Source organism: Coregonus lavaretus (assembly GCF_964263955.1).
Source record: "Coregonus lavaretus genome assembly, chromosome: 39".
Taxonomy (NCBI): Eukaryota; Metazoa; Chordata; class Actinopteri; order Salmoniformes; family Salmonidae; genus Coregonus; species Coregonus lavaretus.
Genome location: NC_140026.1, coordinates 15,064,034 through 15,089,588, shown reverse-complemented (window position 1 = coordinate 15,089,588; position 25,555 = coordinate 15,064,034). Strand labels below are relative to the sequence as shown.

The 25,555-nt window shown below is 44.5% G+C and overlaps 1 protein-coding gene across 1 annotated transcript; it reads right to left on the bottom strand.

The window, feature by feature from the left end:
* Positions 1-2,801: 2,801 nt before the first annotated feature.
* On the bottom strand, positions 2,802-24,969 carry LOC311112599 (interleukin-13 receptor subunit alpha-1-like). Its single transcript, XM_084155745.1, has 8 exons — positions 24,607-24,969; positions 11,520-11,622; positions 6,265-6,440; positions 5,895-6,028; positions 5,200-5,344; positions 4,815-4,917; positions 4,552-4,633; positions 2,802-4,306 (listed from the first exon to the last, which is right to left on the bottom strand). The coding sequence occupies exons 1-8, from the start codon at positions 24,686-24,688 to the stop codon at positions 4,049-4,051; spliced, it is 1,083 nt and encodes a 360-aa protein (XP_084011871.1). The 5' UTR covers positions 24,689-24,969; the 3' UTR covers positions 2,802-4,048.
* Between the last annotated feature and the right edge of the window lie 586 nt (positions 24,970-25,555).

The window sequence follows — 25,555 nt, the reverse complement described above, 5'->3', positions numbered from 1 at the left end:
ACAAGTCACGGTTTTGTCTCACCAGGGGTGATGGTCGGATTCTCGTTTATTGTCGAAGGAACGAGCGTTACACCGAGGCCTGTACTCGGGAGCGGGATCGATTTGGAGGTGGATGGTCCGTCATGGTCTGGGGCGGTGTGTCACAGCATCATCGGACTGAGCTTGTTGTCATTGCAGGCAATCTCAACGCTGTGCGTTACAGGGAAGACATCCTCCTCCCTCATGTGTTACCCTTCCTGCAGGCTCATCCTGACATGACCCTCCAGCATGACAATGCCACCAGCCATACTGCTCGTTCTGTGCGTGATTTCCTGCAAGACAGGAATGTATATGTGGGAACTCCTTCAAGACTGTTGGAAAAGCAGCCCAGGTGAAGCTCGTTGTGAGAATGCCAAGAGTGTGCAAAGCTGTCATCAAGGCAAACGGTGGCTACTTTGAAGAATCTCAAATAGAAAATATATTTTGATTTGTTTAACACTTTTTTGGTTACTACACGATTCCATATGTGTTATTTCATAGTTTTGATGTCTTCACTATTATTCTACATTGTAGAAAATAGTAAAAAAAAAAAAAAACTTTTTTGAATGAGTAGGTGTGTCCAAACCTTTGACTGGTACTGTATATATATATAATATGAAAACAATATCTAAAGAAAACCACTCTCTGTCACATACACACCCCTAGATTATATGCAAATCCAATGCCAGTCAATGGAGACTGGAGAGTGAGTCATATTAAAGCATTTTTCCTCTTTCTCAGATCTTAAACATGTTCAGATCTTAATAATTGTTGGTATATAGAGTGTGTAGACCAATATATCAATACAAAACCAATATCTAAAAAATATATATATTTTTAGGACCTTTCTTCTTATCTTTTAACCACAGATCATAGAAACCCACCATTTCCACATATATAGACACTGGTATGGTACTGGAGATAATGAATATGTGGTTAGAAAGTGGCAGAATTGCCCTTTAAAGAAGATGGCCTACTGGATGGGCAGACAGAACAAAGTTAGTCTGTGTGTCTTTTAGCTCACATTTCTGTTGGGATAATGGGATGATATTCCTTTCAAGTGTAATGGGATGTCATCATCAGATATGAACAGGTCTCTCACATGAAATAGATTTGACCTTACAATGGGATCATCTGTATAAATTAAGGATAGATGGATAAATTAATGATGCATGACTCATTGTCCCCCAATGAAGATGTGTTCATTAAATAGGCTACTTTATTAGATCGGTAACAATATTTGTACAGTACACATATAAGGACGTCATAGCAAATTCCCTTTCTTCTTACCCCCCATCTGGCACCATATCAACCACGGTGCTTCTGGCTCTGCATTGCTTGCTCTATGAGGTTTTAGGCTGGATATCTATAAGTACTTTTGACAACTGTTTATGTATGAAGGGCTTTATAAAATACATTTGATTGATTGATTGACAGACTAGATTGATGAGACTAGATGTCTAAATGGTATAGTGTTGTAAATTGTTGTTGTTGGCCCCTTTCTAATTTTCTCTACTTTTCAGATCTTCAACCAAAACCTAATATTAGATCAAGGGAACCTGAGTGAACAAATAACACAACAATTACATACTTATTTAATAAAGAAAGTTATGCAACACCCAACGCCCCTGTGTGAAGAAGTAATTGCCCCCTTACGTGCAATAACTTGTTGTTCCACCTTTAGCTGCAATGACTGCAAACAAATGCTTCCAGTAATGCTTCCAGTAATGCTTCCAGTAGTAGCAGTCTCTCACGTCGCTGTGGAGGAATTTTGGCCCACTCTTCCATGAAGAAATGGTTTAACTAAGCGAAATGTGTGGGTTTTCAAGCATGAACTGCTCGTTTCAATTCCTGCTACAACATCTCAATTGGGATTAGGTCTAGACCTTGACTAGGCCATTACAAAACTTCAAATGTGTTTTTAACCATTTTCATGTAGACTTGGTTGTGTGTTTTGGATCATTGTCTTGCTGCATGACCCAGCTGCGCTTCAGCTTCAGCTCACAGATGGATGGAATGTCATTCTCCTGTAGAATTCTCTGATACAGAGCAGAATTCATGGTTCCTTCTATTAAGGCATGTCGTCCAGGTCCTGAGGCAGCAAAGCATCCCCAAAGAATCACACCACCACCATGCTTGACCTTTGGTATGAGGTTCTTACTGTGGAATGCAGTGCTTGGTTTTCACCAGGCATAATGGGACCCATCTCGTCCAAAAAGTTGACTCAAGTTTGCCAAAAAGCACCTGGAAACACCTGGATGATCACCAAGACTGTTCTATGGACAGATGAGTCAAAAGTATAACTTTTTGGACAACATGGGACCCATTATGCCTGGCTAAAACCAAACACTGCATTCCACAGTAAGAACCTTATACCAACGGTCAAGCATGGTGGTGGTAGTGTATTTGGGTGTTGCATAACTTTGTTAACTAAATACAATTATTTTGGGGGGTTATTTGTAAACTCAGGTTCCCTTTATAGATAAAGGGAACCTGAGTTTACAAATAACCCCCCAAAATTATATATTAGGTTTTGGTTGAAGATCTGATAACATTCAGTATACAAAATATGCAAAAACTGTTCAGGGCCTCAAAACCTGTTCAGGGCCTCATCAAAGTAAGTTTTTCATTGCTGGGTGTTAGGGTCCGCAGCGTAACGTTTCTGCCAAGGAAGAGTCTCTGCATGTATTTAGATTGGATGTTAATGATACCTGATGAGTGAGTGTGTGTGGAGATAGAAATGAATCAGGCATGTAGAATAATAACAAGGTTCCACCTAGAAACATATAGCACACGTACAATTTTTTATGTAAAATAAAAGTATTCCTTGACATGCAAAACTCAAAATATACATTATACCACAGGAGGTTGGTGGCACCTTAATTGGGGAGGACGGGCTTGTGGTAATGGCTGGAGCGGAATTGTGGAATAGTATCAAATACATCAAACATGGTTTCCATGTGTTTGATGGCATTCCATTTGCGCCGTTCCAGCCATTGTTAAGAGCCGTCCTCTCGTCAGCAGCCCCCACTACATTATACTGTACATATTACAATATACACATCTGTACCACCTATTCTGCACATAGCTATTATGTACACGGAAGCTATCCCTTTAATAGCAATGCCAGAGATGAGTTAGATAAACTGCAGTAGGTTGACAACAAGCTAGCTCACATTGGCATCATATAGCCTCTTGCCTTTGATATGTATTGTCTAGCACAGGGGTGGGCACCTCCAATCCTCGGGGGCCTGATTGGTGTCACAGTTTTGCCCCAGCCCCAGCTAACACACCTGACTCCAATAATCACCTAATTATGCTCTTCAGTTTAGAATGTAGCCTCCCTGTATTTAAATTCATTAAAGGAATACTGAATACTTATTTTACTGTTGTTGCGTTTTGCATCATTTGATGCATCAAGGAACGTTTTTGCTCTACTGAAAGTGCTTTCTTGAAAATTTCATTGCTGATATGCACATTTTTGGGGGATTTTATAATGGTGAACTAATGGAAAAAAATACTCAAACATCGTTTTTGAGTGTAGTATTCCTTTAAAGCAGGGGCTAAGATGTCTGGACTTTTATGGCACATATAGTTGACTCATTCCACAGCGGATAACTGGTTCTAGTCTTTGTATGTGTCCCCTAAATCACTACATGATGAACAGGGTTGATCAGTCAGATAAAGCCTGTGATGCTGCCTGGGCATATCTTTGGGCACTGCCTACCAATGTTCCATTTGGTTGAGGAGTGAGGGTTATGAGTCCAGCTCCTCCTCGTTTCCTGCACTGGCTTTCTGATAACGTCTGACATTTGACCTACGACCCCAAGCCGTGGGATGCAAGAGGTTCATGAGAACAGTTGTTAGTATCTGCCCAAGCAAACAGACACACACATCCCCCCCACTTCCACACATGTTACTCAGAACAATACAGGAGTCATTGCGTCGACACCTCAAAACAGTCTAGGAAAAAGGTGTCTCCATTCTCCACGGTCCATACTCCACACACTCTCCGTCTGTATCCAAGTTGTTAAGGTGGTACATCGACTGCGGAGCTCCAAGTCCTGGCAATCTTCAGCAATGCAGTTGGGGTACACCTTAAAATGGCTTGCTCTGAGTGTCGGTCAATGACACTGAAGTCACTTAGCTCCCAGGTCATACCGGCTGCAGCTGTATCTGTCTGTACTGTAGTAATCACTACTGGGTCAGTGTGTAGTTTCTCAGGGGTCAGGCTGATCTTACATTCCACCTCCTCCTCTACCGGGACATAGAGATTCCCTATGGAGCTCTGGAAGGCAGGGAATGAGGGTGAGTGTGTGTGTGTGTGTGTGTGTGTGTGTGTGTGTGTGTGTGTGTGTGTGTGTGTGTGAGGGTCATGGGGCAACGTGGATTAATTGAAAAGAGGAAGTTCGATATCAGTATGTACTCTATACGCTGATGTTATCATTTCTAGTAAGTGAAGTCCTACAACATCAGCCAGCCCCTTACTGCTAGACCACTGCTAATAAGACAAGAGGATGTTGCTGTTCTCACCTTCTGTTCCTTATTGCTGTTCACCATGTCCTTGAAAATCAATGAGGGTTGTGGAATCTCGGGGAAAAGCTTATTTCTGTGCCTGGAATAGAACCAAAGAAAATGAGGGCAAATTTCAAACCCTATTCACCAAAATGTCAATTACTTGAGTGAAAACACATTTCCTAGATATCTTTCTCTTAAGACAATCTAAACACCAAGATTCCAAGACACACACACACACACACACACAGAATGTAGACCCATGATGTAGGTTGACTTACTTCATGAAACAACAAAGAAACAGGATGATGAATAGGCCAACTGCAGCAGGAATGAGGATGGCAACTACAGTCATCGACCAATCAACATGACGATCCTCCACACCTGAAAGGAACACAAGCAAAACATCAGTGACTGGGTCTAATTCTAATCTTGTCTATTAGATTAGAAGTCTATTACATTTAGTCAATAGTATACAATTCTATTATAATGACATATACTATTTTAAAGACTATAGACTAATGGTATAATATACACTTTTTTTCTCTTCGTCCTCCATTTTATTTGAAACAGGGAAAGTTAAAACTATTTCAATGTTAATATAATTATATCACTGTCTGTGTCCTGACAGAGAGAGAGTGTGGAGAAAGAAAGTGGAGAAAGTACCATAAAGTTCCACATCGCTCCAGTCGCTTTCTCCTGCCCCACATGACTCCTTATAGACTGCTTTAACCTGGACTCTGTATTGGCATCTCAGGTCGTACGGCATGTCCACAACTACATTTTCATATTGGTATTGTATCTCTTTACTCTGGAGGAAACACACATAATGGTACCATTTCACTAACACACACACACACACACACACACACACACACACACACACACACACACACACACACACACACACACACACACCAGGCCCTTTAGGTCTGTAAAAGCAGTGTAAACATGTTCCAGTAACTAAAGCTGTATTTCCATCGGTGTAATACCTGAACACCCAACCCTTCATCTGACCTATAAACTGTCTGTAGCCAGATAAACTTAGGCCTCGTTATCTGTTTATTTGTTTATGAATCATTCAGCATTATTACATACACAGGTTTTGAACATCAGGTCTCTGTTGCAAACTAGATTTTATCTCAGTGAGACTAACCTGTAAAACAATGGCCGAGTGAACCATAAATAACCAACGCTTAAATTAAATATGAAACTATTGAAAACTCTTCTGGGAAGTGCAACAACAGAAAACATCTGCACTTGCCAGGTTGTCTTTGTAAATAAGAATCTGTTCAGAACTAGCTTGCTTGGATAAATAAAAGGTTATATAAATAAAAAATATCCACACATCCATGGCTTACCAGAGACTCTTGACACTTGCTGTAGTTTAAGATGTAAACCCAGCAGTGGTGAGCGGCTAAGTCCGGAGGGTCCCAGCTCAGAATGAGATCCTTCCCTTCCTCTGTGATCTTAACCCTAGGGGCCGGGGGCTTGACTGAAGAGAATCGGACATACAATATAACATTAGATAAATGAGAGTATTGGTAATATACAATTATTGAATACTTGAGTGTTTGGTAGTATCATGAAATTACTGATTAGTTGGTATACTTTGATAAATAGTTTTAGAATTCAAAGAATATGTAATTTTTGGAATGGTTTTCGGGTCATTCCATTAGGATATATCGCAAACATGTATTTTTAACTGTTAAAAAATGTAGTTATTCTTACCACAATTTATAGGAAATACCCAGAAGATATTCTGTACAGACAAACCATTGAAAGTCCCATTGACGTGGAAGTTGACGTTATGTTCAAGGAAGTCTCCTCTCAGGCGACATCCTGTCTTCTCACTAGCTCTGTACTGGTAATCACTGCATGCTGCTTTGTGGGATTCACCAGAGAACCTGAAGCATTAGGGATGAGAGGGTTGACAATCTGTCACTGCTCCGCTCAACTGACACAGCTCAACTGACACAGCCCAACTGACACTGCTCAACTGACACAGCTCAACTGACACAGCTCAACTGACACAGCTCGACTGACACTGCTCAACTGACACAGCTCAACTGACACAGTCCAACTGACACAGCTCAACTGACACAGCTCAACTGACACATCTCAACTGACACAGCCCAACTGACACTGCTCAACTGACACAGCTCAACTGACACATCTCAACTGACACAGCCCAACTGACACTGCTCAACTGACACAGCTCAACTGACACAGCCCAACTGACACTGCTCAACTGACACAGCTCAACTGACACGGCTCAACTGACACTGCTCAACTGACACAGCCCAACTGACACAGCCCAACTGACACAGCCCAACTGACACTGCTCAACTGACACTGCTCAACTGACACTGCTCAACTGACACTACTAAACTGACACTTACATATAGGTTGGGCTCCTTTCCATTGCTTGTCAGTTGAATTGATAGATTAACCTTTGCACTCCTGAAGCTTAATGACGTCTAAGATGATAGGTAGGATGTGTAGGAGAAGCAAAATATGAAGTGAATTGGCAGAAGAAGCCTTGGCGAAGGTCTCTAGGCATATGTCACCATTGGCAATTCATGTTTCACTTGCAAATATTCACAGTGTGCCAGGAGTTATTTTACCAGTTGAGTCTGCAGTGGCATGTATTCATGGATACCAAGGGAAGCCAGGCTTCCCCAAAAAATGTACCAAGAAAAAAATAAAATATATACAATAATTTATCTTTCGTCTCTTTGTGTTTCATAATTTTACTTCAATTCACAAGAGGCTGAATGTACACTACATGACCAAAAGTATGTGGGCACCTGCTCGAACATCTCATTTCAAAATCATGGGCATTAATATGGAGTTGGTCCCCGCTTTGATGCTATAACAGCCTCCACTCTTCTGGGAAGGCTTTCCACTAGATGTTGGAACATTGATGCGGGGACTTGCTTCCATTCAGCCACAAGAGCATTAGTGAGGTAGGGCACTGATGTTGGGCAATTAGACCTGGCTCGCAGTCGGCGTTCCAATTCATCCATAAGTTGTTCGATGGGGTTAAGGTCAGGGCTCTGTGCAGGCCAGTCAAGTTCTTCCACACCGATCTCGACAAACCATTTTGTATGGACCTCGATATGTGCACGGGGGCATTGTCATGCTGAAACAGGAAAGGGCCTTCCCCAAACTGTTGCCACAAAGTTGGAAGCACAGAATTGTCTAGAATGTCATTGTATGCTGTAGCGTTAAGATTTCACTTCACCAGAACTAAGGGACCTAGCCCGAACCATGAAAAACAGCCCCAGAACATTATTCCTCCTCCACCAATTGTTACAGTTGGCACTATGCAATCGGGCAGGTAGCGTTCTCCTGGCATCCGCCAAACCCAGATTATTCCGTCGGACTGCCAAATGGTGAAGCGTGATTCATCACGCCAGAGAACGCGTTTCCACTGCTCCAGAGCCCAATGGCGGCGAGCTTTACACCACTCCAGCCGATGTTTGGCATTGCGCATGGTGATCTTAGGCTTGTGTGCGGCTGCTCGGCCACGGAAACCCATTTTATGAAGCTCCCGACGAACAGTTATTGTGCTGACGTTGCTTCCAGAGGCAGTTTGGAACTCGGTAGTGAGTGTTGCAACTGAGGACAGATTATTTTTACGCGCTACACGCTTCTGCACTCGGCGGTCCCGTTCTGTGAGCTTGTGTGGCCTACCACTTCGCAGCTGAAACGTTGTTGCTCCTAGACGTTTCCACTTCACAATAACAGCACTTACAGTTGATTCTACTTCCAAAGTTTGTCTATGGAGATTGCATGTCTGTCTGCTCGATTTTATACACCTGTCAGCAACGGGTGTGGCTGAAATAGCCGAATCCACTAATTTGAAGGGGTCTCCACATACTTTTGTATATATAGTGTATCTCACTGGAGAAAGCGAGCAAAGCAACGCCCCTCTGTCTCTGTATGTGTAGGCCATCTATCTGATGCTGTCTGGTCCAAAAGATAATGACATTGTTGCTGCTCGTAGCATTGAATGCAAGGGAAGCCAGTGAGAATTTGGTCTCCCTTGATAAAAAAATATATTAAATAATAGCCAAACTGTGTGAGCTCAACTGTGAATGGTCCTGGCACACCAAAAAAAAAGTGTCAAGGGAAGCCAGTTTGGATTTGGCATCACTCCTATCAAATCGCATTGAGAGCATACGTCATTGACAGAAACAACTTAAATTGTTGCATCTAATTGTGTTGTTGTCCTCTGGTGGCTAGCTAGCTAGTTAAAATTGTCCCTTTCCTAAATTAGCCATGGTTGGAGATAGGGATTTGGACTTGTTGTTTTACTTAATTCTCTGTACTAGCCAATGATTATAAAGGTGATTCTGATCCAACCATAAATTCATACATTGTGCTCCTGGCCTGAGACGATGGAAGTTCAATATGTATTTAGATGTAGAAGGCTAATGTTAACTAGCTAGCGTTGCCCATGAAAGGAAGTTAGGCTAGCGGGCAAGCATTTTAGCCAGGTAGCCTAGGACAACAAAAAATTAAAGATTGTACTGTATGACAGAGTGCAGTGGAGGCTCCTCAGAGGAGGAAGGGGAGGACCATCCTCCTAAGTGAATTTCATATTTTTTTAAACATTTAAAAAGTTATCATTTTTAGATAAAACTATACTAAATATAATCACGTCACCAAATAATTGATGAAAACACAGTATTTTGCAAAGAAGGTCTACAGTAGCCTCAACAGCACTCTGTAGGGTAGCACCATGGTGTAGCCGAAGGACAGCTAGCTTCCGTCCTCCTCTGAGTACATTGACTTCAATACAAAACCTAGGAGGCTCATGGTTCTCACCCCCTTCCATAGACTTTGAACAAATTAATATCTTCCTAAATGAAGGAGAAGCAAAAGAGAAATAGTGGGAGAGAGATTTTGTCATTTTCTTTCACTTACTTAGCTAGCAAATGCAGCTAGCTAGTTTAGCCTACTGAAACACCATGCTCAAACAGAGGGATGCTATGTTAGCTAGCTGGCTATGACCACCCAACACAACACTGGAACTCTTCCAAGTCAAGGTAAACTTTTGGTTTTACTAATTTATTGGCACCGGGGCCCACCGGTGTAACTGCTTACTGATTGTACACTGTAACTTTACTGCGTGATTGTAGCGGATTTACTAACGCGTTAGTTCTATTAGCTATGCTGACTATGACGTTACTAAGTTTAGCTAATATGGTGACAACGATATAGAATGTGTGTAGCGGTTTGGCTTCTAAAGGCTTTTTCGCCTGGTCACATACAGTTGATGTGTTGTGCATTGAAGTCCACAAGCATAACGTAGATGCGAGAAGGAATACAACGTGGCTGCTATGAAACTGTGAACTGTGTTTACGCGTGATCAGGGATGAGTGTGCAAGGCGGTATTGAATGTCACTGTCTGTCCATGTGTCACTGTCTGCCACATCAAATTTGCCTCTCGACCTGTGTGCACCTACGTTGTAAACTTTCATTCATAGGCTAGGTTTTAGCCAGGTCGCAGTTGTAAAAGAGAACTTGTTCTCAACTGGCTTACCTGGTTAAATAAAGGTGAAATAAATAAATAAATAAAAGTAGCAACCTCATGATGGGTATAGGGAAAATTTGAGTATAATATAGTAGCCTAAACCTATCGCTGTTACATTTAACTGGGTGAATGGAATATGAATGACAACCAATATGCTGTAATAGAAATAAGGCCATGCTCATGAAAAAAATAATCGTCCTCCCTCATCTAAAACGGCACTGACCACCACTGACAGAGTGATAGACTGTTACGTCAGCATGAAGGAGAGGAGGATGGCCTTGGCGTTTCTCTACAAGTAGGGTGAGTCAACATAATAATAATAATATGCCATTTAGCAGACGCTTTTATCCAAAGCGACTTACAGTCATGCGTGCATACATTTTTACGTATGGGTGGTCCCGGGGATCGAACCCACTACCCTGGCGTTACAAGCGCCATACTCTACCAATTGAGCTACAGAGGACCACAACATGTTTTTTCTACTTGCATGAACGTGCACACACACCACGCATGCACACACGTACACAGAAATCAGAACTATGGACAGCCACATGATATTTAGCTTATGTTGATTGGACTAAATAGTTTTTGGTATATTTTAGTTGTCACTATATTAGACTAAGCATAGGTGATTTGATGATGCTGAAATGTTGAAGTTGACATGGTGCTGGAATAGTGGAGGCAGCTCCTGTTTTCTTTGTGACTTGCAGTAACTCTCCGTGGTTCTAAATCAATAGTTGTTTAGTGGTCCGAAAATGTCGGAAACATTAACTTGCTTGACCATGCTGTAGGTCATGTAACTGTTTGTTACATGCAATGTGCTTTGTGGACTTCACCGGACAGAGGTTGCTCTCTGGTTTTGTGATGAAACAAAGGTGTGGTTGAATTTATTCTGCCACTGTGTCTTCCCTGAGCAAGGCAGTTAACCCACTGTTCCCCGGGCGCGGATGACGTGGATGTCGATTAAGGCAGTCCCCCGCACCTCTCTGATTCAGTTGTACATACCCCTTTCCCTTTCTTATTGTTTTGGCCTTAGGGGTGCGACTTTCACTGGGGACGGGGACACCCCACATTCTGAAATTGCATTTTTGTCCCCCCCCCCGGTTTTATCATTGGAATGTGATACAAAACGAGGTGTGCAACAGTGTGCTTTAGGACCAGGCGGACATCTCCGATCGGTCGGGTGGGCTGTTTGGACTGTTTATCCGACCTGATAAAAAATATATATATACTGTATGTCCCCCCCCCCCACTTCTAAAACCAAAGTCGCAACGCATATGAACTAACAAGTTATAGTACAAACAACGCAACTATCACAACACATAGGTTGTAATATTTTCTGGCTTCCCCAGTGATTTTATCCACACACCTTTACTGTCAGTCCGTTGCTTTGGGTAGGGAGGGATTAGGGCATTTTTACAGGAAGTAGGATAGTTCTCACCAGTAGTAGAGCTGGAGGTCATCTGGGGCCTGATTGGCTGGAAGCCAGTTGCAGTTCATGGCCTTTGAGGAGTAGAGGCAACACTGGAAGTTCTTCACCAACTCTGTGTGTGTGTGTGAGAGAGAGAGAGAGAGAGAGAGAGAGAGAGAGAGAGAGAGAGAGAGAGAGAGAGAGAGAGAGAGAGAGAGAGAGAGAGAGAGAGAGAGAGAGAGAGAGAGAGAGAGAGAGAGAGAGAGAGAGAGAGAGAGAGAGAGAGAGAGAGAGAGAGAGAGAGAGAGAGAGAGAGACAAAACATTGAGTCTAGACTACAAAAATAGGATCTGACAAAGACTGATGTGATTCTAAATGTTGTCCTGATAATTTCTTCAAAAAATAATACACATTTTCATCCTCAAATGTCAATTTCAAACTCGTAAAACAAGATTAATAGCAGCACATTGTTTGTATTACAGTAGACTGCTGTCGATAAGGACACATTGGATGAAGTTCAGAGGAGTTCACTAATCCCAATTCATAAAGGGGCAAATCCTAACTTCCACTTTGGTCAGATTTGCACATAGACATGAATTGATTTCAATGGGAGACTAAGTGAAAATGTGAAGTTAGGATTCACCCCACAGTGATTGTTACTTACCTGTGGGTTTAGCAATAGAGATGCTGACAGGTTTGCTTATGGTTCTGTCTCTGCAGTTTATGGGTTTGTTTGCACTGTATTTGTTTGCACAAGTATTTTTCTCCGCTCATACAGGAGTAATAAAGATCTAGTGCACTAATTTTGAAAGCAAATCTAAGCAGCGGTAGATCTGTTCTATGTGCTCTATTTCTATGCTTCCCGTTCTTAAGTTTCGTTTTTGCATCTTTTACTTTCGGTTTTGCCCACCAGCTTCAAACAGCTGAAAATATAATATCTTTGGTTATGGAAAATATATATCGCAGCGGTTTAGATGGTACAATGATTCTCTACACTGTAATTGCTTGTTTTGATATATAAACTGAAATTAGGTAAACTATTAGAATTTTAGCAACCAGGAAATGGTGGAGTGATTTCTGCATATTGCACCTATTTATCAGGGGGTGCCGCAGCACCCTCAGCACCCCTACTTAATAATATGGTACAGGTTCACCTGCCTCACATAAAGCCCATTCTGGTGGGAAGCTGCTATAGACCACCAAGTGCTAACAGTCAGTATCTGGATAACATGTGTGAAATGCTTGATAATGTATGTGATATCAATAGAGAGGTATACTTGCTGGGTGATTTAAATATTGACTGGCTTTCATCAGGCTGCCCACTCAAGAGAAAGCTTCAAACTGTAACTAGTGCCTGCAACCTGGTTCAGGTTATCAATCAACCTACCAGGGTAGTCACAAACAGTATAGGAATTAAATCATCAACATGTATTGATCATATCTTTACTAATGCTGCAGAAATTGTTTGAAAGCAGTATCCAAATCCATCGGATGTAGTGATCACAATATAGTAGCCATATCTAGGAAAACCCAAGTTCCAAAGGCTGGGCTTAATATTGTGTATAATAAGTCATACAATAAGTTCTGTAGTGATTCCAATGTTGTTGATGTGAAGAATATTTGTTGGTCTGTGGTGTGTAATGACGAGCAATCAGACACTGCACTTGACACATTTATGAAATTGCATATCACAGTTACTAATAAGCATGCACCCATTAAGAAAATTACTTTTAAAACTGTTAAATCCCAGTGGATTGATGAGGAATTGAAAATTGTATGGTTGAGAGGGATGAGGCAAATGGAATTGCAAATAGGTCTGGCTGTACAACCGATTGGCAAACGTACTGCAAATTGAGAAATCATGTAACTAAACTGAATAAAAAGAAGAAGAAACTACACTATGAAACAAACATAAATGACAAAGAATGATAGTAAAAAGCTTTGGAGCACCTTAAATGAAATTTTGGGCAAAAAGGCAAACTCCGCGCCATCATTCATTGAATCAGATTCATCACAAAACCCACTGATATTGCCAACTACTTTAATGATTGTTTCATTGGCAAGATTAGAAAGCTTAGGCATACCAGCAACAAACGCTGACACTACACATCCAAGTATGTCTGAGCAAATTATGAAAGACAAGCATTGTAATTTTGGAAGAGGTGAAACAATTATTATTGTCGATCAACAATGACAAGCCACCGGGGTCTGAGAACTTGGATGGAAAATTACTGAGGATAATAGCAGACGATATTGCCACTCCTATTTGCCATATCTATAATTTAAGCCTACTAGAAAGTGTGTGCCCTCAGGCCTGGAGGGAAGCAAAAGTTATTCCCCTACCTAAGAATAGTAAAGCCCCCTTAACTGGTGTCACGTTCGTTGAATGACGGGTCAGACCAAGGCGCAGCGTGATATGCGTACATGTTTATTGAACTATAAACACACGACAAAACAACAAAGGAAACGAAACGTGAAGTCCTAAGGTAGACACACAACTAACCTTACCAGGAACAAGATCCCACAACTAGACAGTGCCAATAGGCTGCCTAAGTATGGTCCCCAATCAGAGACAACGAGCGACAGCTGCCTCTGATTGGGAACCACACCGGCCAACATAGAACCATACATACCAGATCACAAACATAAAAAATACAACACAGAACATTCACACCCTGACTCAACATATAAGAGTCCCCTGAGTCAGGGCGTGACAACTGGCTAAAATAGCCAACCAATCAGCCAGTAAACCTTTGGAAAAAATTGTGTTTGACCAGATAAAATGCAATTTTACAGTAAACAAATTGACAACAGACTTTCAGCACGCTTATAGGGAAGGACATTCAACAAGCACAGCACTTACACAACTGACTGATGATTGGCTGAGAGAAATTGATGATAAAAATATTGTTGGGGCTGTTTTGTGAGACTTCAGTGTGGCTTTTGACATTATCGATCATAGTCTGTTGCTGGAAAAACGTACACTACCAGTCAAAAGTTTGGACACACCTACTCATTCAAGGGTGTTTCTGTATTTTTACTATTTTTTACATTGTAGAATAATAGTGAAGACATCAAAACTATAAAATAACACATTTGGAATCATGTAGTAACCAAAAAAGTGTTAAACAAATCAAAATATATTTTGTATTTGAGATTCTTCAAATAGCCACCCTTTGCCTTGATGACAGCTTGCACACTCTTGGCAATCTCTCAACCAGCTTCATGAGATAGTCACCTGGAATGCATTTCAATTATTATTATATTATAGGTGTGCCTTCTTAAAAGTTAATTTGTGGAATTTCTTTCCTTCTTAATGCGTTTGAGCCAATCAGTTGTGTTGTGACAAGGTAGGGGTGGTATACAGAAGATACCCTTGTTTGGTAAAAGACCAACTCCTTATTATGGCAAGAACAGCTAAAATAAGCAAAGAGAAACGACACTCCATCAGTACTTTAACATCTCAACATCAACGGTTCAGAGGAGACTGTGTGAATCAGTCCTTCATGGTCGAATTGCTGCAAAGAAACCACTACTAAACGACACCAATAAGAAGAAGAGAGTTGCTTGGCCCAAGAAACACAAGCAATGGTCATTAGACCGGTGGAAATTGGACCTTTGGTCTGGAGTCCAAATTGGAGATTTTTGGTTCCAACCGCCGTGTCTTTGTGAGACGCGGTGTGGGTGAACGGATGATCTCTGCATGTGTAGTTCCCACCGTAAAGCATGGAGGAGGTGGTGTTTTGGTGTGGGGGTGCTTTGCTGGTGACACTGTGATTTATTTAGAATTCAAGGCACACTTAACCAGCATGGCTACCACAGCATTCTGCAGCAATACGCCATCCCATCTGGTTTGGGCTTAGTGGGACTATCATTTGTTTTTCAACAGGACAATTACCCAACACACCTCCAGGCTGTGGAAGGGCTATTTTACCAAGAAGGAGAGTGATGGAGTGCTGCATCAGATGACCTGGCCTCCATAATCCCCCTACCTCAACCCAATTGAGATGGTTTGGGATTAGTCGGACGGCAGAGTGAAGGAAAAGCAGCTAACAAGTGCTCAGCATATGTGGGAACTCCTTCAAGACTGTTTGAAAAGCATTCCAGGTGAAGCTGGTTAAGAGAATGCCAAGAGTGCACAAAGCTGTCATCAAGGCAAAGGGTGGCTATTTGAAGAATCTCAAATAGAAAATATATTTTGATTTGTTTAACACCGTTTTGGTTACTACATGATTCCATATGTGTTATGTCATTGTTTTGATGTCTTCACTATTCTACAATGTAGAAAATAGCAAAAATAAAGAAAAACCCTTGAATGAGTAGGTGGGTCCAAACTCTTGACTGGTACTGTATGTGTTATGGCTTTGAATAAAGCCAGTGTGTCTATGTATGTGGATTACTCAACACTATACACGTCAGCTACTACAGCGACTGAAATGACAGCAACACTTAACAAAGAGCTGCAGTTAGTTTTAGAATGGGTGGCAAGGAATAAGTTAGTCCTAAATATTTCAAAAACTAAAAGCATTGTATTTGGGACAAATCATTTACTAAAACGAAATCTTGTAATAATTGAGCAAGTTGAGGAGACTAAATTGGTTGTGGTAACCCTGGATTGTAAACTGTCATTGTCAAAACATATTGATACAACAGTAGCTAGGATGGGGAGAAGTCTGTCTATAATAAAGCGCTGCTCTGCATTCTTAACAGCATTATCAACAAGGCAGTGTGGCGAACTCTGATGCGGATGTGGTGTGAATCAAATGCAGGACACAGGAGCTAAGTCAAACCAGACTTTACTTGCATAAACCAAAATAACAAAACGGGTCTAACCAACCCGGAGGCGAACAATACGCCACAGTGCGTAAAACACTCCAAAACCGACTGCGCACAAAACAACAGTGCGACGGTACAAAATGAGCGACTGGCAAACAGCACTGCACCAAACGACAGGTGAAAACAATTACACACAACACATGACAAACGATTAGTTACCGGAGTGTAACTCCAGTTCTATGAGTGGAGCGGAGCCCCATAGGGGAGCTCTGCTCCTAGTGGTTTACCCTCTGCCCTAAGGCAGCAGCAGCCTGAGACAAAATTATGCACACACCTACAGCCAATAGGAGTACAGGTGTCCCTATAAGAGGGGCTGCCTCCCCTCAATCAGCCTCCCGAGATATTTTTCTTCAGCGAGACTAGAGAGGGTCGGCAGGGCCTTAAGTCCTATGGGGCTCCGCTCCACTCATAGAACTGGAGTTACACTCCGGTAACTAATCGTTCTATATCGTGGAGCTCCGCCCCATAGGGGAGCTCTGCTCCTAGTGGTTTAAGGCGGAGCGTAGCGCTCCAAAATGTACTCCCTGCCGAGCCTAACACTTCCCATCGAAACGAGAAAGTCAGGCCTAGCAATGGCTGCAAACGAGTCCCGCAGTACTGCAACTAAAAACCCCTACGGGCGTCACAATATACCGCGTCATCGGTTAAAGACCCGCCCCACCTAGTCCAATGGCAATGCCAATGACTAGTGGGCAGATCACCAGAATAGAAACCATACTAATCTGTACTAGCAGATAGATGTGCCTCAATATCCTGTGAAAACACTACCGACCACTAATGGAATGACACCAAGTGTCACTCTACATTGTAAACGCGGTAGACCGCCTCACTCACTCAATGGAATCCCAGAGATTAGTGGGCAGGAACAAAAACATGAGTCATACTAACTGAACAAGCAGATAGATGACCTCACATTCTGTTAATCAACGCATGCCTCTACTGTACTGACCCTGTCAGTCAGGATTCATGCCACAAAATATGTTTTCTTATCCAAAGCGGACCTGATGGAAACCCTGTCCATAGCCCTGCTTTTCCCTCTCTTCCTAGCTCAAGATCTCCCTTCAGCTATGCTGAGTACAGACCGAGCCAAAGAGTTAGAAAACACATCTATCAAAAACACGTCTTCCTAACCAAAGCGGACCTGATGGAAACCTATGTCCACAGTCCTGCTTCTCCTCTCTATCTTGCTCAAGATCTCCCTTCAGCCACGCTGAGTACAGATCGAGCCAGAGAGTTAGAAGACATATCTAAGAGATAGAAACGGATAAATGGAGACTGCGTCGACCAGGATGCTGCTCTACAGATATCCTCTACCCCTGTTCCTCTGAAAAGGGCAGTAGAAGCCGCTACTCCACGAGTGGAGTGAGCCCTGATACCCTGAGGCAATTGCCGCCCCGCTGCCTCATAAGCTCGACGTAACACGCCAAAGCGCGTACCGGGCACAGGCGATGGAGCTTTTCCTCACTCCTCTCTCTATGAGGAGGAGGAGAAAAAGCCCACAGCTCCACGGTCTGTGACCTATATGAACTCTTAATAACCTTCGGCACAAATGCCGGGTTAGGACGTAACACTGCTCTGCTCAGGTCACCATTGATGGCCAGGCAGTCAGGTCTCGTCGAAAGAGCACACAAATCACTAACCCGCTTAGCTGTAGTCAAAGCGAGCAACAGTGCTGTCTTAATAGACAGCATCTTGAGGGGTATTTGATTCAATGGCTCGAACGGCGACTTACATAGCGCTTCGAGTACCAAAGCCAAATCCCACTGAGGAAGCGTGACTCTAGGTGTTGGCCTAAGTCACCGCGTTCCTAATAGGAAGCGTTTCACTAGAGGGTGGCTAAAGACATTGTCTCTGCCAAACCCCTCATGACAAGCTGAAATCGCTGCTGCAAACACCCTAATAGTGGCAGGCGATTTTTGCTTATCAAACATGAGCTGTAGAAAAGAGAGAATACTCTCCACCTGACAGCTCATGGGGTCTACACCTTGTGTGACACACCATCGTGAAAACACGTTCCATCTACTGGCATACATCTTAGAAGTGGAACTGGCACGTGAACCCTGTATGGTCCTGATCACTGCATCAGATAACCCACGGCGCTCTAGCCTGTCCCTCTCAGCAGCCAGGCCTTCAGTGGTTGGCCGATTATGGGCAATTTCCCTATCGTGCCTCCCGCCTGAGACAACGCGTCCCGTCGATGTGGAATTGGCCAAGGTGGCGCAATCAACATCTGACTCATCTCCGCAAACCACGGAGCCCCCGGGCGATCGGGCGCTATCAGTATCACTGACAGCCCCCCTGACCTCACCCTGGCTAGCAGTGGGAGAATGCAGGACAGCGGAGGGAATGCATACAGGAGAACTCTCGGCCACGGTTGGTGCGAAAAGGCGTCCCTTCCCAGTGGCGGTTCGTCCTGTTCCCTCAGAGAAAACCACAGAGGACATTGCGCGTTCACACGTGACGCGAATAGGTCCACCTGGGCTCTCCCGAATTGTTCCCAAATCTGGAGAACAATGTCCGGATGCAGACACCACTCGTCGTCTCGAGGACCCCCTCTTGACATGAGGTCTGCTCCTACGTTCAAGTAGCCCGGAATGTGTGCTGCTCTCAATGAGCGAAGGTGCTCGTGAGCCCACAGCCACAATTCCTCTGCCGCCCGATGGAGAGCAGGAGACCTGACTCCTCCCTGGCGATTTATGTGAGCTACTGTGGTCCGGTTGTCTGACCAGACCAGCACATCGCGACCCCGAAGGGTAGACGCGAAGTGGGTCAGAACCAGTCGAACCGTTTCCAACTCCAAGAGGTTGATATGACGACCTGATTGAGGCCACACACCTCCTATCGCTTGAGTCTGACATGTCCCTCCCCATCCTGTCAGGGACGCATCCGTGAATACTGGGATGTGAGAGGACACCTTTCCTATCGGGACTCCGTGCGTGAGAACGCGCGGGTTTCTCCAATAGTTCAGATCTGCACTGAGCGAGAGTGGAACCACCACCAACCGATGACGTTGACGCAATGGGTCTAGTCTTAGTTGGGCGAACCATCGCTGCATCCTGCGCATATGCAGGAGTCCCAGCGGAACCACAGAGTGGGCTGACGACATGAGACCCAAAAGTGACATGATCGACAGCGCCGTCACCGTGTGATTCGGACGACACTTCCTCAGGGCTAGCAACAAGGCTACCCTTCGGGGGTCCGAAATTCGAGCCCTCATCCTCACAGTGTCTAGCTGTATCCCCAGGTAGACAATCTGATGAGTGGGCCAGGGCGCGCTCTTTTTCGAATTCACAGCAAACCCCAGACTTGTGAGATGCATCACTGTCTGTGTTGTGTGAGTGATCGCCAGCTCTGCTGACGGGGCGAGAACCAGTAGGTCGTCCAGGTAGGCTAGTAGCCGTATTCCCTGACGACGCAACGGTTCCAATGCCGCCTCCACACACTTGGAAAATGTGCGAGGTGCCAGGGCGTACCCAAATGGCATCCTCGTGTATTCGTACGCCACCCCTTGAAAGGCGAACCGCAGAAACTTCCTGTGACGCGGCTGAACCGGCACATGAAAGTACGCGTCCTTTAGGTCTATGCTCGTACAGAAGTCCCCTCTCTGGACACATTCCAGCAGACGTTTTGTCGTTAGCATTCGGAAGGGCCGTTTGGTTATGCTCTCTTTGAGAATGCGTAAATCCAAAATCGGCCTCACTCCCCCCGTCTTTTTGGGCACTAGGAAATAAGGCGAATATAGCCCTTTGTTCCTTTGCTCCCGGGGGAACTACTGTCTCCTTCGCCAAAAGTTCCGTAATCTCTGTCATCAGAGCGGCCACTTTGTCTGGCGTTTTCATCACCGTCTCCACCACTCCCCTGAACGGGGGTGGGGTCCGGTGGAATTGGAGAGCATAACCCTTCTGCAACGTCTGTTCTAGCCAGCGTGAGAGGGTGCAGCTTCTTCGCCACTGCCAGCAATGCAGAGAAAGTGGCTGGGCACGAAGCTGTGGTGCATCCAGTAGGAAGGACCTGTATTCCTCTATGGCCCTTACCGCCACTGTTCCCCAACATTGAAGTGGTGGAACAGCCCAAGGTGGGCCTCCCGTGAAAGGAAGAGGAACTATCAATGCGTTCTGAGAAAGAAAGAGGAGCAGGGACGTCGGTTAAACCCGTAACCGTCGTATTCCTGCCCTCCTTGAACGCATCGCGGGTCTGAATTGCGCTGACCGAGGCCACAGCCTGCGGCAGGGCACCATCCCCAGCAAGCGATTGCGTCATCTTAGGTGACTGCAATTCGCTATCAGAGCCCTTCACTACAGTACTCCTAGAAGTCTGTAGTATGAGGTCTCAATGAGGTAAAACAAGGCGGCGCCTTGATACCTTCTTAACTTTCACCTTCTGTGTGTGTTCAACTCTGCACCCCTGGTGGGTTGATTCACGCTCAGTTTGGTGAGTACTGGCTCGTTCTGTCAAGGGAGCTGATACTTTGGTTATACCCATAACCCTAGTAATCCTGCCCTCCGTGAACGTAGCATGGGTCTGAATCGCATTAACCGAGACCTTGGTCTGCGATAATGCGCCGTCCCTAGATAGCTGCTGTGTTACAATGCCTGGGGGCGTCGATACTCTGGGCACCTTGGTGACCGCGGTAATCGGGCCCTCCGTGAACGCAGCATGGGTCTGGCTCGTACTAGTGGAGACCTTAGTCTGTGCTAGTGCGCCATCCCCAAATAGCGGCTGCGTCCTCATGTCAGAATCTGACCGGGACTGCTGCCTTCTATGTAAAGCACTTCTTATACGTGAAGTGTGATGTGACGACCTGATTGAGGTCTTCTGGATACCTACTCTTAGTGCCTGTTCAGCAACGCACCCTCGGTGGGCTGAGCGGCTCTTAGAGTGGTAAGGAAGAGAGGGTGAGATTTGAACGCTCTCGGACGTATTATGGAAAAGAGGCTCTTTTTTGACAAAGTCAGGTGGAGCCAACTCTTTATTAAATACATCAACAAAGGCATTTACATCAACACCCATCCCTTCAACCGAAGGGTGGGGGGGAACAGTGGGCACGTTCGACACCATCGATGCGTCCTCCATCCTCTCCCCCGCGTCCCGTCACGTACGCCTCCTCTTGCCTCCCTTGGAGGGCCAGGTCGGCGTCCTCGTCACCTCCCTCGCCGGCTGTAGTGGGGCTACCGTAGCTGCTGGGAGGGCCGGGCCCGTTCCCTTGCTGCTCGTGGCCGCCGGATGACGCCGATTACGCCGCCTCGCCGTAGACCCCGGTCTACTTAGAGGGGCGGAGGTAGATGGCCTTTGGGATGGAGGGGGGCCGAGTCGTCCTGCCAACGGCAGGTGCTTGGCCAGCTGCTTCTTCTCCTCCTCTAGCTTAGAAAAACGCTCCGTCGCCTCTTTGACTGCGACCCCAAAGAGGCCGTCGTCAGAGAGGGGTGCGTTCAAGAGAGACGTCCTGTCTGCCTCTTTCATGGATGTCAAGGACAACCAGAGGTGTCGTTCCCCGACCACCGAAGTGGCCATGGACCTCCCCGCGCAGACTGCGGACGCCTGTGTCAGGTGGAGTATGGCGCCAGAAATTCTGGACGCCTCCTCCACCTCCTCCGGTGCCAGCTCTGTCTTGCCCGTGGTTAAACGGGACAGAGAGGCCGCCAAGAGGGCAATGTTGTTAGCTGCTGCTACAGCTTGGGCTCCCAACCCAAAGGACTTTTCTAACAGCGACGCTGTGAGTTGGTCCTTCTGGGATGGCAACGTGGCCTTCTTGGAAGAGGGCCAAGGGCTCGAACCCGGTACGAGATACGCCGCCATGGCGCTCTCTAACCTGGGGATTCCCTGACCCTGAAACCTTCCTTCCACTCTCGTGAATGGGAGATACGCTTTTACAGGCAAACGCGCCGCTAAAGGTGCCTCCCACGAGCCCTCAACGTACCTAGCCAAAGAAGGCATGGCAGGAGCCACTGGCTCTGCCGCCTTCCTTGGCCTGGAATAAGGACCGCCCTCCATCATATCAACCTCCGGTGCGGAGGGAAGAGGGGGCAGCGTTATTACCAGCCGTTGAGCAGCTCTCTCAATGAGACCCGGAAAATCCGATCTCAGAGAGGCTGCAGCGAAAGAGAGAGCTTCTGATCTCTCAGAGCTCGTATCCCCTTCGCTATAGGGACTACAAGCCCTCTCGCTCTCCAAAGGAAAGGGGGGCTTGAAAGTATGAGGGACGGGGTCCGACTGTTCCATTGAAATGCCAGACCCCTCCTCAAAGTCCTTATCTTCCCCCGAGTCTGCGCCGTCGGACGACGCCTCTGAAGCAGAGGCTAGTATCGACAGCACATCCTCAAGGGGGATGTCCTCCCTGAAAAACGCCCAACGCTGCTTCCTCTCCTTTAAAGAAAGGAGGGCGCAGGAGGCGCAATTCGGGGGACTGCAGACGCCTTCCTTGGCATGCTGGGATCCCAAACACACGAAACATAGGTCGTGGTGGTCACCGGCCGCCATGGAAGTGCATCTGCACTGAGCTCTGAAAAGAGCTTTTGGGTGTGGAAAATCTCCCGGTGTGCTCATTTAGACGACGCTGATGACTGGAATATCAACAGCGTTTTTCGTCCTGAGTCTTGTGCTTCGTCTCTTCTTGGCTCTTCAGTCTAGTCATCCAGTCGCTGAAGAAAAAGGGAGGCTGATTGAGGGGAGGCATCCCCTCTTATAGGGACACCTGTACTCCTATTGGCTGTAGGTGTGTGCATAATTTTGTCTCAGGCTGCTGCTGCCTTAGGGCAGAGGGTAAACCACTAGGAGCAGAGCTCCCCTATGGGGCGGAGCTCCACGATATAGAACTAATGGAACATATAAAGGGTACATAATCACACTAACAGGGAACAGGTGTACAACAACTAGACAAAACCAAACGAACATCGAAACATACAACGGTGGCAGCTAGTACTCCGGGGACGACGACCGCCGAAGCCTGCCCGAGCAAGGAGGAGGAGCAGCCTCGGCCGAAACCGTGACAGGCAGGTCCTACAGGCCCTAGTTTTGTCGCACCTGGACTACTGTTCAGTCGTGTGGTCAGGTGCCACAAAGAGGGACTTAGGAAAATTACAATTGGCTCAGAACAGGGCAGCATGGCTGGACCTTGGATGTACACAGAGAGCTAACATTAATAATATGCATGTCAATCTCTCCTTGCTCAAAGTGGAGGAGAGATTGACTTCATCACTACTTGTATTTGTGAGAGGTATTGACATGTTGAATGAACCGAGCTGTCTTTTTTGAACTACTGGCACACAACTCGGACACCCATGCATACCCCACAAGACATGCCACCAAAGGTCTCTTCACAGTCCCCAAGTCAAGAACAGACTATGGGAGGCGCACAGTCCTACATATAGCCATGACTACATGGAACTCTATTCCACATCAAGTAACTCATGCCAGCAGTAAAATTAGATATAAAACACAGATACAAATACACCTTATGGAACAGTGGGGACAGTGAAGCAACACAAACATAGACACATGCATACAAACACACAATAACATGCGCACTATACACACATGTACAAATGGATTTTGTGTTATAGATATGTGGTAGTAGGGTAGAGGCACACACTTAAATATGTTGTGAAATCTGTTATGAATGTATTGTAATGTTTTTAAAATGTATAACTGCCTTAATTTTGCTGGACCCCAGGAAGAGTGGGGATCCATAATAAATACAAATACTTCCCGTGGCTATGCACACAATATGCACAATTATTATGCTTTATAATTAGGCTACATCAAAAATAATTAGGGCTGTCAAATGATTAATCTCGTTAATCGCAGGATTTGCTTCTGAATTCGCTCTAATTAATTAATTTTTCATACAAAAAACATTACAAGAATATTGAAGTATTGATTTTGTCTGAAGTAAGCAACATTTGGTAAATTGAAAAAGCACACTTCCTTTAACCTTAATGTCAACTTGTTTTTACTTTGCATCGTTGTTTTTAGCTGTAGCTATAGATTATGTATTTGGGATGTTTTCTGTGTATTTTGAACGCTTTCAGACAATGCAATAATAAAAATTGTTCGTGCAATTTAATATTACAAAAAGTTAACTGGACTTAACTGATTAACTCTGACAGCCCTAAAAATAACATACCTAATCATATTAGGCTATGTCTAATACTTCTCTGACGTCGGTTTCGGGAAATGGACAGGGAATCCTAGCTTTCCAAACAAGATTTGCCTACTGAAAATGACTAAACTGGTGTCACATATTATGACTATTAAAGGTCGGGAAAAGTAAACGAATACATACCTTTCTCAACTGCAACCTCTGGAGTGACCAAATGAATAAAGTATTGTAGAACCAAGAGAAATTCCATATGTTTCAAAATCATGTTGTCCCTTACGTAATTCTGATGGAGCGCGCCTCCCCAAAACGCGCACGGAATTCCAAAGGTAAGGTTCCCAGAATTGTCGAGCAGTTGTCTCCCTAACTGAGAAAACAATACATGTGCCTCACGTTCACATAAACATAAACAAAAGTAAACACAGGATTTACTCCAGCTACCTAGTTATTATTCCATTTCGTGTGAGTGTGAGTCTATCGCGCAGCGGACTGGCAGGTTGGGCAGTTTGCATCGACTAGAGCCATAGCTCAATGTCAGGCTACTACAGTACAGGACTGTAGGATATGTCGTCATCAGTTTGACAGTGTGTCAGTCATTCGTTTCCTTAATTGGATCAAATAAAAAAAAGTCACCCTCTATCCCCTATAATACACCACCCCTGCTTAGGCTATGAGTCCCGTGTATAATTTAAACACCATAATAACAAAGTTAATAATACATCCATTAATAACGTTAATACATAAAAATGAATAAAGAAATACAAAATAATGAGGTCAATACAACTAACTTAAAAAATATATGTTTTATTGAAAAATGGCTTTACAAACATACAGTATGTTCAACAAGCATCTGTACTCACATATACAGTGTAATTAAAAATGGCAAATAAAAGTCAGACACAATCAGAGAAATAACACCTCTCTCCCAGACCTGATGCAACCATGCATTGTTCCAAAAACAGTATAAATATAAATACATACATTATATTACATACAGACATAGATAGCTTTCTTCTTTTACAGCATAACAATATATTATATACATCTGCATATTATTATCATCGGTCTGCTAATTTCAGTGTAGCACTTGTGAAATACTGTACAATCAACATGTGTTGGGAGTTTAATTATTACT